At 45.3% G+C, this 18,211-nt stretch overlaps 1 protein-coding gene across 1 annotated transcript in view; it reads left to right on the forward strand.

Annotated features, from left to right (window-relative positions):
- Positions 1–18,211, forward strand: part of CDH23 (cadherin related 23) — a 264,190-nt gene that overhangs the window by 70,858 nt on the left and 175,121 nt on the right. Inside the window, exons 13-16 of the mRNA XM_078597759.1 lie at positions 565–714; positions 6,994–7,152; positions 9,984–10,048; positions 11,019–11,256. Of these exons, the coding sequence (XP_078453885.1) occupies positions 565–714; positions 6,994–7,152; positions 9,984–10,048; positions 11,019–11,256 (612 nt within the window). The remainder of the gene's footprint in view (positions 1–564; positions 715–6,993; positions 7,153–9,983; positions 10,049–11,018; positions 11,257–18,211) is intronic.

Raw genomic sequence — 18,211 nt, forward strand, 5'->3', positions numbered from 1 at the left:
GGAGCGGTCTCTGTTGGCCGGTGAGGTCACGTGATTCTATGTTGTATCCATGTTGTAAACAACGTTGAAACATTAATTGTTGCACATGCGATTGTATGCATATTCAATATTACAAGTTTATGAACCGATATTTACGAACATATTCATCATGACACTCCAACCGAAAACACAATTATGACAACAGCTCTTTAAATTTCCAGACATTTGCAAGTCCCCTGCTGGATAAAGGCCTCCCAACACAATCACACTTGTCAGTAATGGGGTGTGTGACCATACTTCCCCACACTGGCCAATATGTGTGTGTGTCTCTGTATCTCTCTACATATGTCAGCCTCCATGTATATCCCAGGGTCTTCATCTGTCTCACTCCACGTCTCTATTTGGTGTCTCAGTATCTCCCTATCTCTTCACGCGTCGTCGCACACTGTCGGTTCTCGCGCCGTGCCTCTGCAACTATATCACCACGCGTCTCTCTCTCTCTGTGCACGGCCATCGGCGGTGCCTCGAAGAGCCCTTTGTAATGTCGCACGTGTTACACGTGTCTCCTCCGCGTGGCCCTGTTAGGGAGTGAACAGCGACTTCACGCTGCAGCTCGCCGGACAGAATGCCGCCGACTTCCTGGTATCGCCGGGCGCCGTGCGCGGCCGCACCGACGTCACGCTGCGCCTGGTGAACCCCCTCGACTACGAGACGTACCCAGAGTACAACCTCACAGTAAGACACTCCAAAACTGCCAACACCGCCAACACCATGGACACAGCCAACAATTCCAACAACACCAACATCACAAACACCGCCAACACCGCAAACACCACCAACTCCACCAACACCGCCAACACCACAAACACCACAAACACCACCAACTCCACCAACACCGCCAACACCGCTAACACCACCAACACCACCAACTCCACCAACACCACCAACATCACAAACACCACCAACTCCACCAACATCACCAACACCACCAACACCATAAACACCGGCAACATCACCAACACCACAAACACCACAAACACCGCCAACATCACCAACACCACAAACACCACAAACACCGCCAACATCACCAACACCACCAACACCACAAACACCACAAACACTACCAACTCCACCAACACCATAAACACCACAAACACCGCCAACATCACCAACACCACCAACACCGCTAACATCACCAACACCGCCAGCACCACAAACACCACCAACACCACCAACACCACAAACACCACCAACACCACCAACACCGCCAGCACCACAAACACCACCAACACCGCTAACACCGCCAACACCACAAACACCGCCAACATCACCAACACCACCAACACCACAAACACCACAAACACTACCAACTCCACCAACACCATAAACACCACAAACACCGCCAACATCACCAACACCACCAACACCGCTAACATCACCAACACCGCCAGCACCACAAACACCACCAACACCACCAACACCACAAACACCACCAACACCACCAACACCGCCAGCACCACAAACACCACCAACACCGCTAACACCGCCAACACCACAAACACCGCCAACACCACCAACACTGCCAGCACCACAAACACCACCAACACCACCAACACCATAAACACCGCCCACACCACAAACATCACAAACACCACAAACACCACCAACACCACAAACACAGCCAACACTACCAACACCACAAACATCGCCCACACCACCAACACCATCAACACCACAAACGCCACAAACACCGCCAGCACCACCAACACCACAAACACAGCAAACACCACAAACACTGCCAAGACCACCAACACCACAAACACCGCCAACACCACAAACACCATCAACACCACAAACACCGCCAACACCACCAACACCACAAACACCGCCAACACCACAAACACCGCCAGCACCACCAACACCGCCAACACCACAAACACCGCCAACACCGCCAACACCACCAACACTGCCAACACCACAAACACCACCAACACCACAAACACCGCCAAAAATCTCCACCAACCCAGTGCCCCGGGCTGCAGCCACACAAGGTCTGCTATTTCTAAACAGCTCACAAATGTTGTTTATCGTCACTGCAAGCATATTAGCCAAACTAATTGAGTACTAAAGGGGAAAATGTTCGATCTAGATTTGAAGTTTTCGTGACTGCAGGGATCCATACTCTTTGGTTCTTTCGGTAGAGTCACGTAGGTATAGAATAAAATCACGACGTTTCGGGCGCAACACAAGCGTCCGTCATCAGGTGGGACAACCACAGCAAGAAACAATTGCTTAAATGGGCAAAAGAGGCTGCTGCAACAAGAGGCCATATAGGCAAGAGAAGAGGGGGAGGAGCCATGGAGGAGAGACAGGGAGGGTTTGGGTGTGGGGTAGGGGGAGTGGAGGACACAAGAACGGCAAAAAATGCCGGGGAGGGGAAGTGGGCGGGGCTGGGAGTGGGAGGGTTAGGAAACTGGAGATGCGGATATGAAGACAGGCTAAAAGCAGTTATGATTTTACCTGGTTAATAACATCCTTCCAATGATTGCTCAATCTGTATCCATCTTCCCAGTTGAAGTTATGTCTATGTTTATAGATCTGGATGGCTTCATGAACACACCTTTGATAGTAGCCGGAAGGTTTGCAGAGCACCTTGGTCTCGGAAAAAACAATATCATGAGAGCACACAGCGTTATAGCAATGGTCAGCCACGGCGGAGGTATTAGTTCTGCCGTGTTTCACATCTGCCTTGTGCTCGCGAACACGGTCCGATGTAACAATCACCACAGGTGCAACTTAGTTTGTAGACTCCAGGATATTGCATGTCAGGAATGACATCCTTCACAGATGGGATTAGATCACGGATGTTGTGTACTGTATTGAATCGGACCTGGATCTTGTGTTTGTTTAATATTTTGGAAATATTTTTTGGTAACGCCTGCTATGTATGGTAAGGTGATGGTTTTGATCAGCGTCTCAGCGGGTTGTTTCTCCATGGTTGGAGAAACAGCTTTGCCGATAATGCGGTCCGAATATCCATTCATCTTAAGGCCCTGGTGTACGTGTTCCAGTTCAGTGGCTAGGTGGTGTTGGTCAGAAATTCAGTGGGCTCTATGGTGTAGTGTTTTGATGAGGAAATTCTTCTGTGCCGGATGGTGGTGGGAATCAGGTTTCAGATAGGAATCTGTGTGGGTGGCTTTCCTGTAGACAGAGTGTCCCAAGGAGCCATCAGGTCTCTTCTCAATCAAAACATCCAGGAATAGTAGCTTGCCATCCTTCTCCACTTATGTGACTTTACCGAAAGAATCAAAGAGCATGGATTCCTGCAGTCACAAGAACTTCTAATCTAGATTGAACCGCCTCTACGGGGAGGGTTTCCACACATCTGTTAGAGCTTTTAACAGACAGCAGGACAAGAAGGCGCAACTAATCGAGTTGCTAACCTTCCTCAAGAGATGCGATAACAAGGTCATACCTATCGCATTTACACTCACATCTGCTGCTGTCACTTCTCCTAATGAAAATGGATCTTGTTTAAAGCCAGCCTATCACTAATCTCAGCGAGAATAAGATTGTTCCGATTTGAACTTGATAATTTAGACAAGACTCTTACAATCACACCTAATATTAACAGATAAAATGTCCACTTCTGATTGGGACCATGTAGATAACATGACAGTCTCCTCTGCTAATTCAATGTCAACCAAATGTAAAGTTAACTTGATCGCTAAATTCAACCTCCTGTCAAAAAATAAGCCAGATCCACACGTTAAAACTTAGATGTTAATAAGATTGTCATCAATCAGAGTAACATCCCAATTTCTGACAGCCTAAAATCGGTACTAGCTAAAGGGTTGAATTTCGCAGTCACGTAGCCCTCAAAGGCTTGGGACACATCCCGACAGACGTTGCTAGAGCTGAAATTGGCACCATCCTTAAAATGCAAAGAAACCCATTAGTAAGAGCAGTAAAGACGAGTGCTCTGAACTCGCAAATTTGAAAAAGAGGGATGACATAGTCATCCTCTCGGCCGACAAGGGAAATGCTACTGTCATCATGGATAAAACCACATACAACAATAAAATCCAGGACCTTCTTAATGATGGCAGCTACACCAAAATCAACAAAGATCCTACTAACAGCCTGACTACAAAAACAATAATATCATTACCAGTTCAACTTCTCTAATCGAACCAGTCAAACTGATCTCCCTAAAACCTTCTGCTGCTAGACCACCCAGATTCTATGGTCTTCCTAAGATCCATATAGAAGGCACTCCACTTGGGCCCATCGTTTCCACTATCAACTCACCTACCTACAAGCTGGCCCGTTTTCAGTCTGATACCTTGCTTCCATTCACTGGCAGGACTACCTCACCAGTACATAACTCAGCTCACTTGGTCTCTCTAATCAAGGGCATTTCGCTGTCCCCAGATGATTATCTTGTCAGCTTTGATGTGGTTTCTCTATTCAACAAGGTTCTTGTGCCTGACACCTTAGCAATAATTGAAGATCTAGTCCAACATGGACTGAACCCTGATGTTGCTATGCTGGTTAGGCACTGCCTTACCAACACTTACTTCACCTGGAATGGTACTTTCTACAAACAAAATGAAGGTACCCCCATGGGTTCCTCCTTATCACCAGTGATAGCGAATGTTTTCATGGAGACATTTGAAACAGATGCCATCCAGACATCACTCTACGTCCTTCCTTATGGAAGAGATATGTTGATGACACTTTTGTTATTTGGCCAAATGGCCTGCCAGCATTGAACCAATTTCTCAACCACATTAATTCCATACACCCATCCATCAAATTCACAATGGAAGTGGAGAAGGATGGCAAGCTACCATTCCTGGATGTTTTGTTTGAGAAGAGACCTGATGGCTCCTTGGGACACTGTCTACAGGAAAGCCACCCACACAGGTTCCTATCTGAAACCTTATTCCCACCACCATCCGGCACAGAAGAATTCCCTCATCAAAACACTACACGATAGGGCTCACTTCATTTCTGACCAACTCCACCTAGCCAGTGAACTGGAACACGTACACCAGGCCCTTAAGATCAATGGATATTTGGACCGCATTATCCGCAAAGCTGTTTCTCCAACTATGGAGAAACAACCCCCTGAGACGCCGATCAAAACCATCACGTTACCATACATAGCAGGTGTTACCAAAACGATTTCCAAAATATTAAACAAAGACAAGATCCAGGTCCGATTCAGTCCATTCCTGACATGCAATATCCTGGAGTCTACAAACTAAGTTGCACCTGTGGTGATTGTTACATTGGGGAAATGAAACGGCATGTCTCGGACCGTGTTCGCGAGCACAAGGCAGATCTGAAACACAGCAGAACTAATACCTCCGCCGTGGCTGACCATTGCTATAACGCTGTGGGCTCTCATGATATTGTTTTTTCCGAGACCAAGGTGCTCTGCAAACCTTCTGGCTACTATCAAAGGTGTGTTCATGAAGCCATCCAGATATATAAACATAGACATAACTTCTACCGGGAAGATGGATACAGATTGAGCAATCATTGGAAGGATGTTATTAACCAGGTAAAACCATAACTGCTTTTGGCTTTCCTTCCTATCCGCATCTCCAGTTTCCTAACCTTCCCACTCCCAGCCCTGCCCACTTCCCCTCCCCACCCCGGCATGTTTTGCCGTGCTTGTGTCCTCCACTCCCCCTACCCCACACTCCCACCCTCCCTGTCTCTCCTCCATGGCTCTTCCTCCCCTTCTCTTGCCTATATGGCCTCTTGTTGCAGCATCCCTTTTACCCATTTAAGCAATTGTTTCTTGCTGTGGTTGTCCCACCTGATGACGGACGCTTTGTTGCGCCCGGAACGTCGTGATTTAATTTAATTTTATACCTACGTGACTTTACCGACAGAACCAAAGAGTATGGGAATATGTTCGACCTGGGAACTGTTTCTCATTTTCGCACGGACAGTAACCCGTAAATGTGAGCCCTAAATGTTGCGTTATTTTTGGATACCGTTAAGGTGTGTGTTAAGGTGTGGTTCCTCACCAAAGGTATTTGAGAGTCCTATTGGAGACTGAGTGTGAAGCAGCTTCCTTACCTCTGTTGTAGCAGATCGATCCGCCTCCACTCACTTGAGTAATTTTCAACTAAAGATACCGCTATTCACTTTCATGGAGGTTAATTTATGAGATCGCAATTTCAATTCGTTACATTGGAGCGCATCGTTTGCATTCTAAAGCAATATTTTAAATGGCATTGGCATCAATTTAAGCCTAGGGTTATTGCACTACCCCAGTTGTACTTTCATTGTCATGTCATGAGACAAAGCATCCGTTCGGACCTCTTGCAGAGCAGTGCTTGTGTTAGATAACGGCTCAGGGAAGCGGATAACCCAGAGCTATCTGAGATCCCTTCATGTGACCTCTGCAGTAGTGGGCAATGCTTTACCACTCGTCATGTCACTGAGGCGAATGATCATTGCATAACGGTCAACCCGTAATTGTTCATTCGCAGAGCTGGAACATAGAAATAAACCCCATCACGTAAAAAATGGCTTTGAACTTAATTTTGCTGTGTGCAGTTATAAGTGACTGGGCTGAGACCATCAACTCTGTCTATACTTGAGAATTTGGATTGATCAGACTGGATTCGATCCTAGAATCTCCACGGTGTAAATTGAGCGCTCTGACCTCTGAGATACCTGGCCACTTTAAAGGGCAGTGTTGTTGTTATTATTATTCCACAATCAGCCACCACCATAAAGATCTCCAAGTGAAACTCTCTGCTCTGCTGTGATAGCTCCACAGCTGCAAGACAACCCACGTACTTGGCACGGTGACGCGGCGGCCACACGCCACCAGCGACGGTCCCCTAACAGCTGCCGTGAGGTCGGTTGGGCCCTCGCGCGAGTGTGGATGTGACCCTCACGTGCGTGCGTGTGTGCGTATGCGTGCGTGTATGTGTATGCGTGTGTGTGTGCGTGCGGGCGCTCGTTCGTTTCCGGTGGTCACAGCTTTTCGCCAACGAAACGTCAGGGAAGCACTGGGGCTCGGCGCGCGTGCGCATCGTGCTGATCAACGAGAACGACAACCGGCCCATCTTCAGCCTGCCACTCTACAACGTCAGCGTGTGGGAGAACGCCACGCTGGGCACGTCCGTTGTGCAGGTCCTGGTGAGTGGCACCTGCCAGGCGTTGGGACCGACGGGCGAAGGGCTAAATCGTTTTTTTTTATTCGTCGTCATCGCCAGTCATGCTCAATCCACTGCTGGAGAATTGACGGAGGCGTCCCCAAGCTATGAGAGCAGCAGTCTAATTTAATCCACAGTTGATTTTTGTGTGTAGGCCAGGCAACGATCTGACCCAATCTGAGTCGCGGCAAGGCCAAACGGATTGCCATGCAGTGTACAAGGGTTTTACAACGCGCCAATTATTTTTGTTTCAGCTCACGCACCGAGAAGATGAAGAACAATTCTCAGAACCAAATGTAGAAATTATACGGCGCTTTGTTGTAGTATATCAAGCATCACTGGCCCCATATCCAGGAAGTATGAATAAAAATCTATCAAGTCAAAATATCAGAGAGCCAAATCCAAATATTTATTATGAATCATATTTTTACAGGTCCTGCATTTTTCAAGGTGAACCATAAAAGCACTTGCAAATGTAGCTTATCTTTATTTCTCAGTTTTTTTTTTTCGGTAAAGTCACGTAGGTAAAAACATTAAAATTAATGAAAGTAAAATAAAACAAAACAAAAATAAAATTCACGACGTTTCGGAGGCAACAAGTCTCCGTCATCAGGTGGGACCGTCACAGCCGAATTAGCTGCATCGAGGAGGCTAATTCGGCTGTGACGGTCCCACCTGATGACGGAGACTTGTGTTGCCTTGTGTTGCCTCCGAAACGTCGTGAATTTTATTTTTGTTTTGTTTTATTTTACTTTCATTAATTTTAATGTTTTTACCTACGTGACTTTACCGAAAAGAAAAAAAAAAGAAAAAAAAGAAAAAAACCTGAGAATATTAATCATTGCAGTCACGAAAGCTTCAAATCTAGAACTTATCTTTATTTTCAGTTCCTTGCTATTTATTAAGGTTTCATGCAACTGTTTGTGCACATTAATTTTATTAAGGGCTTCATGAAATTAGTGCAGCGTGCAAACCACTGCATCACTGCCAACACTGGTAAAAATTAAGTCAGATGCACTCGTTGATTGTGAATAATTGAAAATGAAAGGGATAATCACACGCTTGTATGCGATCAATTGGAAGATATGCTGTAGATTGGGGAGAATTATGTATTAAAACCACCGGATTACCAAACCCAACAAAAGCTGAGCAGCCTCGCCGCACAGAGACACAAGCGATTTCTTAAACGCTAATGCACTCCTCTCCCGTCTATACATTCACGCGCAACAGGGCCAATCTCTGCACAAGCAACTTCGCCCGTTTTGCTTTCAGCTCAGAGTTTCTCGGATAACCGCGTTTTCCGCTCGCGCTGCGCCCGTGCCGCGGGCGAAGGCGGCGTGGAGGATGAGTGGCATTGCGGTGGGGGGAGGCGAGTGTTGGGCGGGGAGGTTTGTCCGAGCGCACGGGCGCAAGCGTCCGCGGCGGTTCGGGTCGGCGTGGCCGCGCGTCGCGTGGTCTGCCGAGATTTCTATTTAGATGGCGCTGGGGGGGGGGGTGGTGCTCTCACGGCAGGATGCATCGATTAGCTCGACGCGGCGCAATGGCTGGCGCCGCTTATCCAGAACGCGGACTTAATCACTGGCACGTGAGTCAGGCTTTGGACCGACGGGGCGAAGGGCTAAATAGGTTTTAAAAAAAATATTCGCAGACAATTTATTTTGTTTGTGTGGGGGAGGGGGAAATTAATTACCGACCGTGAATTGTGTTCCGCAGTGAGGCTCCTGCCGGGTGGGTGGGACGATAAAAGCGCCATTATCGCATTGAATTATGGGGCTAATGTTGTGAATGGGAGAATTAAAATTATTTCTCGCCCCAGTCAAGGAAGAGGGAGATAAATATAACTTGGAAAATTATCTACAAATTCCCGCAAAGAAATCAAAAAGCGCATGCAGGTCATTACAATTGCAGAATAAATGCCCTGCAATAATTCTTACGGCAGCCTCTGCCACGCATGGCAGTTTGGGTGGTGGGAACGGAGCCCCAAATCAACAGTGCATCTGTCTCCTCCCTCTGCGTGCACGAGACTGCGTACTCGCAGAGCTTCATGACACACATCGGTCTCTACCTGCATGCAACTTGGCTGCCACTGCTAACTGACAGATAAGCAGCCGTTTTTGCAACTTAAACTGAGGTCAATGCTTGCACATGGCATTTTGAATTGGGGTCTGTGAACCAGCAGAAAATAATCATTGGGCAAACTTTGTGCCACTGATGTTACATAACAACAATGTAGGCCCATACATGTCTGGTAAAGTGTCTTAGGATATTGTAACAGGATAGACCAGTGTTTAATATGAGAAGTGCATTCAGAATGTTCCTGGGGTTAGATGTAGTAAAAATGTAAACTATCTAAAGCAGGGGTCCCCAACCTCCGGGACGTGGACCGGTACCGGTCCGTGGCCTGTTAGGAACCGGGCCGCACAGCAGCAGGAGGTGAGGGCGGTGAGTCCGCGCGTGGCCCGCCCATTGTTTTATTATTCACCACTCCCGTCCGCGCCTCTTTCCCGCACTGCGCACTTGTCTCAATCACAGTTTTGGTAAGCCCACAAGCTAACCCCTAGCCAAAATGAGTAAAAAAACAAACGTCGCCGGAGAGCGTCTTTGAAAAGGGGGAAAGACCCAATGATGACCCCCCCCCCGGTCCATGAAAAACATTTCTTCCACGAAACCGGTCCCTGGACCGCTGAATCTAAATGCATTCAAAACATCCGTTTACCACCGGGAGATGTTTTGCTGATGTTTGCACGTATTACATTTCAAAATATGTAAAATATTCTTCGTCTTTGTCTTCGTGTTTTTGTATTTTTATTCCAGGCGACCGACCTTGATGCGGGTGTGTTTGGGCAAGTCTCTTACCACTTCAGCGATGACTCGGATAAGTAAGTGCAACTTGCAAGATATATGCCCTTTATTTAGAATAACAACAACACTTTATCTGCGATCTTGTTGCATGTAGAACAATCACCTTGAAGGGGTGAAATGATGCAGTAGTCAGAGGAGGAGACGCAGGGTCTGTTTTACATATTTTACATCAAAAAAGATTAAGTATCCCCATACTTAATGAGTTTTATAAAGTCCTGGGGCAAAGGTCAGTGTCTGTAGGACAACCATTATTGAATTCCACATTCCTTTGCTGAGACAAGGCCCTCTCTGGAATGAACATTGATGAGCACCCCATGCTTTACCAGGCAATATTAATTGTATACCCCTTACAATTATGATGGAGCTGATGATGGTAATTATGACAATGACAAGGACAAGTCAGTTGTGTTCAAGATTTGAACCCACTGTCGTGAGTGGGGAGATCTACTGCTCTAGCAACGACGCTGGATCATCATGATCGTCATCATCATAGACACCGCACCTGCCATGCAGCACAACTTGAGGCACCGGAACACCTGGTTACTTCAGAAAATAACCAGAGAATCACTCAGCGAGGAAGTGATTGCAGACAAAATACAACGTGCAAAAGCAACGCAGTATAAAATAAGATATTTGTATTTTACCAGGTAAGGCACACTGAGCTCTTGTTCAGAAGCGACCAGGCCACAAATGATAGCTCTACGAAGTGACTATTCGCATGGACATTTATGGCAGCCAAATACTCTAAATGTACGTTTCTAAAACAACAGACATGGACATAGAATTAAAAATGAAGCTAAACTGTGCTCGAGACTGCTCTGTGTTGTCCGCTGTATTCAAGTTATTAATTCACTATGCCAGCCCCTTTAACCTTGCTATGTTATTACTACCAAGCACAAAGCAACACTGTGCCTGCCTGCTGCATTGCCGACGATGTAAACCTCTCCACCCTGCACGTCGTTCCCTCGCGCTGCCCCCCGTTTCGAGGTTCTCCCTCGACCCAGCCTCGGGGTTGATCTCGGTGGCGGCGGCGCTGGACTTTGAGGCGACGCCGCGCTTCACGGTGACGGTGATGGCGCGGGACGGCGGCGGCCAGGAGACGGCGGGTCGCGTTCGCATCAACCTGCTGGACGTCAACGACAACACGCCCGTCTTCCAGCGCGACTCCTACGTGGGCACGGCGCACGAGAACGACAACTCCCTCACGCCCGTCGTGCGCGTGCGGGTAAGGCCTGGGCCCTCCCTCCTCCTCCTTCCCTTCTTCCTCCATCGCTTCCTCCTCCCTCCACTTTCTACCTCCCCACCAGACAGAATCATAATCTTCATTTATATTGGAGGAATCAGATGAGCTAGAAAGCTCTTTTTCACAGATGTGAAGTCGGGGCGGGTCAGAACGTAACAACAAGAAACAATACGGAAAACATGATAGGAGTGTAAAGTATCAGAATGGTAAACAAATCCCTTTAAAATATATATATACAAATCAAACTAAACTATGTTTTATCTTACCAGGCCTGGTCACAAATGATAGCTCAACAAAGTGGCTTATCACGTGGAAATTTACAGCAGAAAAATAATGTAAAGGCACGTTGATTCTAAACGTGGTGGGAAAAACTGAAGGAGCTGGAGAAAAAATCCACACGACCGTGCGGAGAGAGACACCAAAAACTAAAAATATACAGGTGTCAGGGTCGGGATTGAACCCACGGATCTTGTGCATACTAGACACCAAACACAACCACTGATCTCTCTCGGGACATATTCCCATCTTTTTGAGCCAACGTAACAGCACCGTATAGTCGCGTCGTTCATGAAACTGCATCACGTAATGCTGTGCGATCCGCAAGACGTGGAGGTGCACGTGCATTAAGATGCTTTCAGCCATCTTAATGCTCGTGTTTACACTGCGAGAAAACCGGAGCATCCCGAGATAACCTACGTTCACGAGGGGGGCAACACATTTCCCATTCAGATGGGACAAATGGAGATTAATCCTCACTTGCCGTCGCCCTTTTTCAGACAAGCCAGGGTGTGTCACCTTGACGCATATGAGAAGGGAGGTCACAACAGTGCTGGATTACATTCATTATAATACAGGTTTCCCTCACTTTATTCGGGTTCAGTTTGTGCTATTTCACGTATAATGCGGCGAACCTATTTCGACCCAAAAATTACATGTGGCTATGCGGTTGGATATGGCATAGTATTCTGTGTACCGTATGAGCTACTTTTGTGCGGTTTCGCTTTGCGCGCCATTTTTTTGGAACGCATCTACCGCATAAAGCGAGGGAAACCGGTATATAATAGCAAAAATAATTAGCCATCATGCACAGTTGCCTACTTTCCCCAGTCCTCATGGTTTACACCAGGGGTCCTCAAACTTTTTAAACAGGGGGCCAGTTCACTGTCCCTCAGACCGTTGGAGGGCCAGACTATAGTTTAAAAAAACTATGAACAAATTCCTATGCACACTGCATATATCTTATTTTGAAGTGAAGAAACAAAACGGGAACAAATACTATATTTAAAATGAAGAACAAGTAAAGTTAAATCAACAAACTTGCCAGTATTTCAATGGGAACTATGGGCCTGCTTTTGGCTAATGAGATGGTCAATGTCCGGTTCCATATTTGTCACTGCTAGTCGTAACAAGTGATGCAAGTGTGCATCCGTTAGTCTAGATCTGGTTGGAGATTTCAAATGTTTCATTCTGGAAAAAGTCTGTTCACAGACATAAGTGCTGCCAAAGATGGTTGCCATTTTGAGTGCATGGTTCCTGAGATAAGGATATGTCTCAGAGGGGAGATATGCATAGAAATTATGAAGGCTGCTTGACTTGAATGCGTCTTTCAGAGAGTCACAATTCTGCAGTTCAGCCAGTTCCATTTGGTAAATTGTATCCACATTTTCAATGTCAATAGAAAATGGGTTACGGAAAAGCTGTATGTCCTGTTCATGGATATGAAGCTCTTCAAATCTAAATTGGAACTCCTTTTGCAATTTTTCCAGTGAATCCACACATGTTTTGTTTGGGAATGCAACCAATGGTTTTTCCGCTAACAGATTTTGAGTTGTGGGGAGATGGCAGAAGTTTTCCTCCTTCACTTGTTTGATGAGGGGGCCTAATTTTACTTCAAATGCTTTGACATGTGATTGCATATCACAGATGAGCTTCCCCTTTCCTTGAAGTTGCACATTGAAACTGTTGAGTAGCTCTGTTACATCTGTCAGAAAGGCAAGGTGCCATTTCCATTCTGCATCATTGAACTCTGGTACTTCTTTGTTTTTTGAAAGCAGAAAAGCTGTAATCTGTGGAAGTAAGTCATAGAAACGTTTCAAAACTCTCCCTCGACTCAGCCAACGGACTTCTGTGTGGTACAGAACATCTTCATAGTCAACATTTAGCTCAGACAGAAATTCCTGAAATTGTCTGTGGTTTAGTGCATGAGCTCTAATGAAGTTAACACAAGATACCACAATTTTCATAACAGAGTCCCACTTCAGTGATTTACTACACAGCACTTTTTGGTGGATGAGGCAGTGTATGGCTATTGGATGAGAATGGTTATGTTTGTCCATCTCTTGGTTAATGCGAGCAATTACTCCTTTTCTTGGTTCTTTCGGTAAAGTCACGTTGAAGGGAAGTAATAAAATAATAAAAATAAAACATAATAAAACAATTCTCACGACGTTTCGGCCACAACGCAAGCAGCCATCCTCAGGCGAAGAATGAAACACCCCAAGCTTGGAGCGTATATTTAAGCTGGGTTAGAGGGGGGGGAGGTGGGAAGAAGAGCGCCTAAACAAAATAATTTGCATATCAAGAGGAATTCAGCATATGGAAAATGCGTAGGAGGTGGGCGGGGGGGGGTTCCAAATCAATACTATGCCCGTGCATTATGCAGGATTAGCAGCATCAAAGGGGGGGGGGGAAGGGGGGGGAGCATTAACAAAGGAAAGGAATGTTAATAGTATGTAGCTGTAGTTACTAAACAACCACGTAAAAAACTACAGTATAAACTGCATGACAAACTAAAGTATAAACTACATAGCATCATCAGTAAACTTACTATACTCTACAATAAGCTGAGTTACTAACAGTAAGTAATACATGAAAAATTCTACGTTGTAAAAAATTATATAATATGCTTCCATCTAAACTTTATTCTCTTACATCACACGCGTCTATACCGTACTATATACTTCCATAGGCAAAACCAACATTAAATTACATACTGTATTGCTATAAACCACCCTATACCTTATACATTTTTAATATAACACTATGTATTATTCTACCCACCCTAATGTGTATCAAAATGGTTTATTACGTCCTTCCAGTGATTGCTAAGCCAGAATCCATCTTCTCGGTTAAAATTGTCTCTGTGTTTGTAAATGTGGATCGCCTCATGTACGAATCTCTCATGATAGCCAGATGGCTTGCAGAGAACCTCTGTCTTGGAGAAGTCAATGTCATGTGAGCCCACTGAGTTGTAACAGTGATCTGCCACGGCTGAGGTGTTTGTCCTACAGTGTTTCAGGTCAGCTTTATGTTCACGGATGCGGTCCGAGACATGTCGTTTGGTTTCCCCAATGTAACTGCTACCACAGAGGCAACTTAGTTTGTAGACACCAGGGTACTGTATGTCTGGAACCACATCTTTTACAGACGGTACCAGATCACGGATTTTATGTACTGTGTTGAATCGGACCTGGATCTTGTGTTTAATCAGGATTTTGGAGATCTTTTTTCATTGAAGACTTGGTTCATCAAGGACTGAATGCTGGGGTACCCCCCCTGGTGAGACACTGCTTAACCAATACATACTTCACCTGGAATGGAACCTTCTACAAGCAAATTGAGGGCACCCCAATGGGCTCCCCCTTATCTCCGGTTGTAGCCAACATCTTCATGGAGAAATTTGAGACGGACGCCATCCAGACTGCCACTCTACGCCCGACCTTGTGGAAGAGGTACGTAGACGACACTTTTGTCATCTGGCCACATGGCCGGCCTGCTCTAGACCAATTTCTCGACCATATCAATTCCATACACCCAGCCATCAGATTCACCATGGAAGTCGAAAATGATGGCAAGCTACCCTTTTTGGATGTCCTAATCAAAAGGAGACCTGATGGTTCAATGAGCCACTCTGTCTACAGGAAAGCCACCCACACGGATGCTTATCTAAAACCGGATTCCCACCACCATCCATCCCAGAAGAATTCCCTCATCAAGACTCTATATCATAGAGCCCAATGCATCTCCGACCATGAACACATTTCCAGTGAACTCAAACACGTACGCCAAGCTCTTAAGGCTAATGGTTACTCCGACTACACAATCCGCAAAGCCATCACTCCAACCACCAAGAAGGATCCTGTTGAGGAGCCTTTCAAGACCATCACCTTACCCTACATTGCTGGGGTCACAAAAAAGATCTCCAAAATCCTGATTAAACACAAGATCCAGGTCCGATTCAACACAGTACATAAAATCCGTGATCTGGTACCGTCTGTAAAAGATGTGGTTCCAGACATACAGTACCCTGGTGTCTACAAACTAAGTTGCCTCTGTGGTAGCAGTTACATTGGGGAAACCAAACGACATGTCTCGGACCGCATCCGTGAACATAAAGCTGACCTGAAACACTGTAGGACAAACACCTCAGCCGTGGCAGATCACTGTTACAACTCAGTGGGCTCACATGACATTGACTTCTCCAAGACAGAGGTTCTCTGCAAGCCATCTGGCTATCATGAGAGATTCGTACATGAGGCGATCCACATTTACAAACACAGAGACAATTTTAACCGAGAAGATGGATTCTGGCTTAGCAATCACTGGAAGGACGTAATAAACCATTTTGATACACATTAGGGTGGGTAGAATAATACATAGTGTTATATTAAAAATGTATAAGGTATAGGGTGGTTTATAGCAATACAGTATGTAATTTAATGTTGGTTTTGCCTATGGAAGTATATAGTACGGTATAGACGCGTGTGATGTAAGAGAATAAAGTTTAGATGGAAGCATATTATATAATTTTTTACAACGTAGAATTTTTCATGTATTACTTACTGTTAGTAACTCAGCTTATTGTAGAGTATAGTAAGTTTACTGATGATGCTATGTAGTTTATACTTTAGTTTGTCATGCAGTTTATACTGTAGTTTTTTACGTGGTTGTTTAGTAACTACAGCTACATACTATTAACATTCCTTTCCTTTGTTAATGCTCCCCCCCTTCCCCCCCCCCCTTTGATGCTGCTAATCCTGCATAATGCACGGGCATAGTATTGATTTGGAACCCCCCCCCGCCCACCTCCTACGCATTTTCCATATGCTGAATTCCTCTTGATATGCAAATTATTTTGTTTAGGCGCTCTTCTTCCCACCTCCCCCCCCTCTAACCCAGCTTAAATATACGCTCCAAGCTTGGGGTGTTTCATTCTTCGCCTGAGGATGGCTGCTTGCGTTGTGGCCGAAACGTCGTGAGAATTGTTTTATTATGTTTTATTTTTATTATTTTATTACTTCCCTTCAACGTGACTTTACCGAAAGAACCAAGAAGATGAATCCCTGCAGTCACGAAAGCTTTAAATCGAAATTACTCCTTTATTAGACCCCACCATGCTAGGAGCACCATCAGTTGTCACACTGGCTAGTTTAGCCCAGTTCAGCTCCAAACCATTCACAGTTTGGCAAACCTTTTCATAGATATCCTCTCCTGTAGTTGTTCCTTTGATGCTTTGCAGTGCAGCAAGCTCTTCTGTGACTACGAAATAGTCATTCGTCCCACGAATAAAAATTAGAATTTGTGCAGAATCACGAACATCATTGCTTTCGTCGAGTGCCAAGGAAAAATAGGAAAGTTTTTTTGCGAAGTTTTGCAAATGCTGATGCAAATTGTCTCCCATTTCTTCAATCCTCCGTGTAATTGTAGGTCCTGAAAGACTCACTGTACTAAATAAATCGGCCTTCTCTGGACACATCTCTTTGGCAACAGAAAGAAGGCATTCTTTAACAAATTCTCCCTCCACGAATGATCTGCCAGTGCACGCTATTAGCTTGGCAACTTGAAAACTTGCTCGCAGTGATGAAATATTTAGCTGCTTCTGCTTCACAAAAGTATTTTGCTGAGTTGTTAATGTATTTTTCAGTTTTAATATTTTATCTTTTCTCACTTCTCCGACCAAACAATCATATTTATCTTTATGTTGAGTTTCATAGTGTCGACGTAGTGCTCACAAGCGCAGCCCAATTAGTGACCATGGGCCGGATAAATGTCCTCGGCGGGCCGCATGTGGCCCGCGGGCCGTAGTTTGAGGACCCCTGGTTTACACTATTCACAAGATTCCTGGGCCGGTGCTCATGGGGAGCTGTTACGTGAGGCACTGGACATCTGTGTAAGAGAGCGTTATAGCTAATTGGATTCCTCCTCCAGTATAAACAAATATTCTGATTCCACATGGTAAGCCACTTCGTTGAGCTACCATTTGTGGCCAGGTCGCTTCTGAAAAAGAGCTATACAGCTCAGCTCCTGGTTAAAAAAAATAGTATTAGTATAGGAAATCCCTGTGTCAATAAATAATGACGAGATTTGTTCTGACACTGCCGTGTGTGCGTTTTTATGGAGAGGATAATGCCACAACCAGAGCAACCGGCATCATTCCTCGTCCCTTAAGCTGCAGCAACTGAACCTGAAAATTTTCATTAGTGTTTGTTTATGTACGGCAACTTGTTTCATTAAAGATGTTCCCAGGATGATGTGCGTGCACTAATTCACGCACTTAAGGATACATGCAATTATGTAGTGTGATTATTTAAACGAACGTGGGAAATTATATGCAATTGTAACAAGGTTAGGGGAGTGCTTGAACCTTACAAGAGCAATTGATATGTATGGGACATTTGGAAAATTATTTTAATTGTTGTGTCGTTTTGATGTATGATTTGGGGAACTGTGGCTTTTGAAGTTTGATAGGTAATTTCACCGTTTGAACATGAAGGTTAAAATGTACATTATGCCGTGTGCATGATTAAACAAATACTAGCTTTTTGCCCGTCCAAGGATGGGTGTATATTGCAGTAAATCTGAAAGATTCAATAGAAAAATTGTTCAGCTCATGATTATTAATGAGGGGGGGTTTGTCCCATGTGGAGTGACGTCACCC

The sequence above is a fragment of the Lampetra planeri genome, chromosome 9 (assembly GCF_965212315.1).
Source record: "Lampetra planeri chromosome 9, kcLamPlan1.2.h2, whole genome shotgun sequence".
Classification (NCBI taxonomy): domain Eukaryota; kingdom Metazoa; phylum Chordata; class Hyperoartia; order Petromyzontiformes; family Petromyzontidae; genus Lampetra; species Lampetra planeri.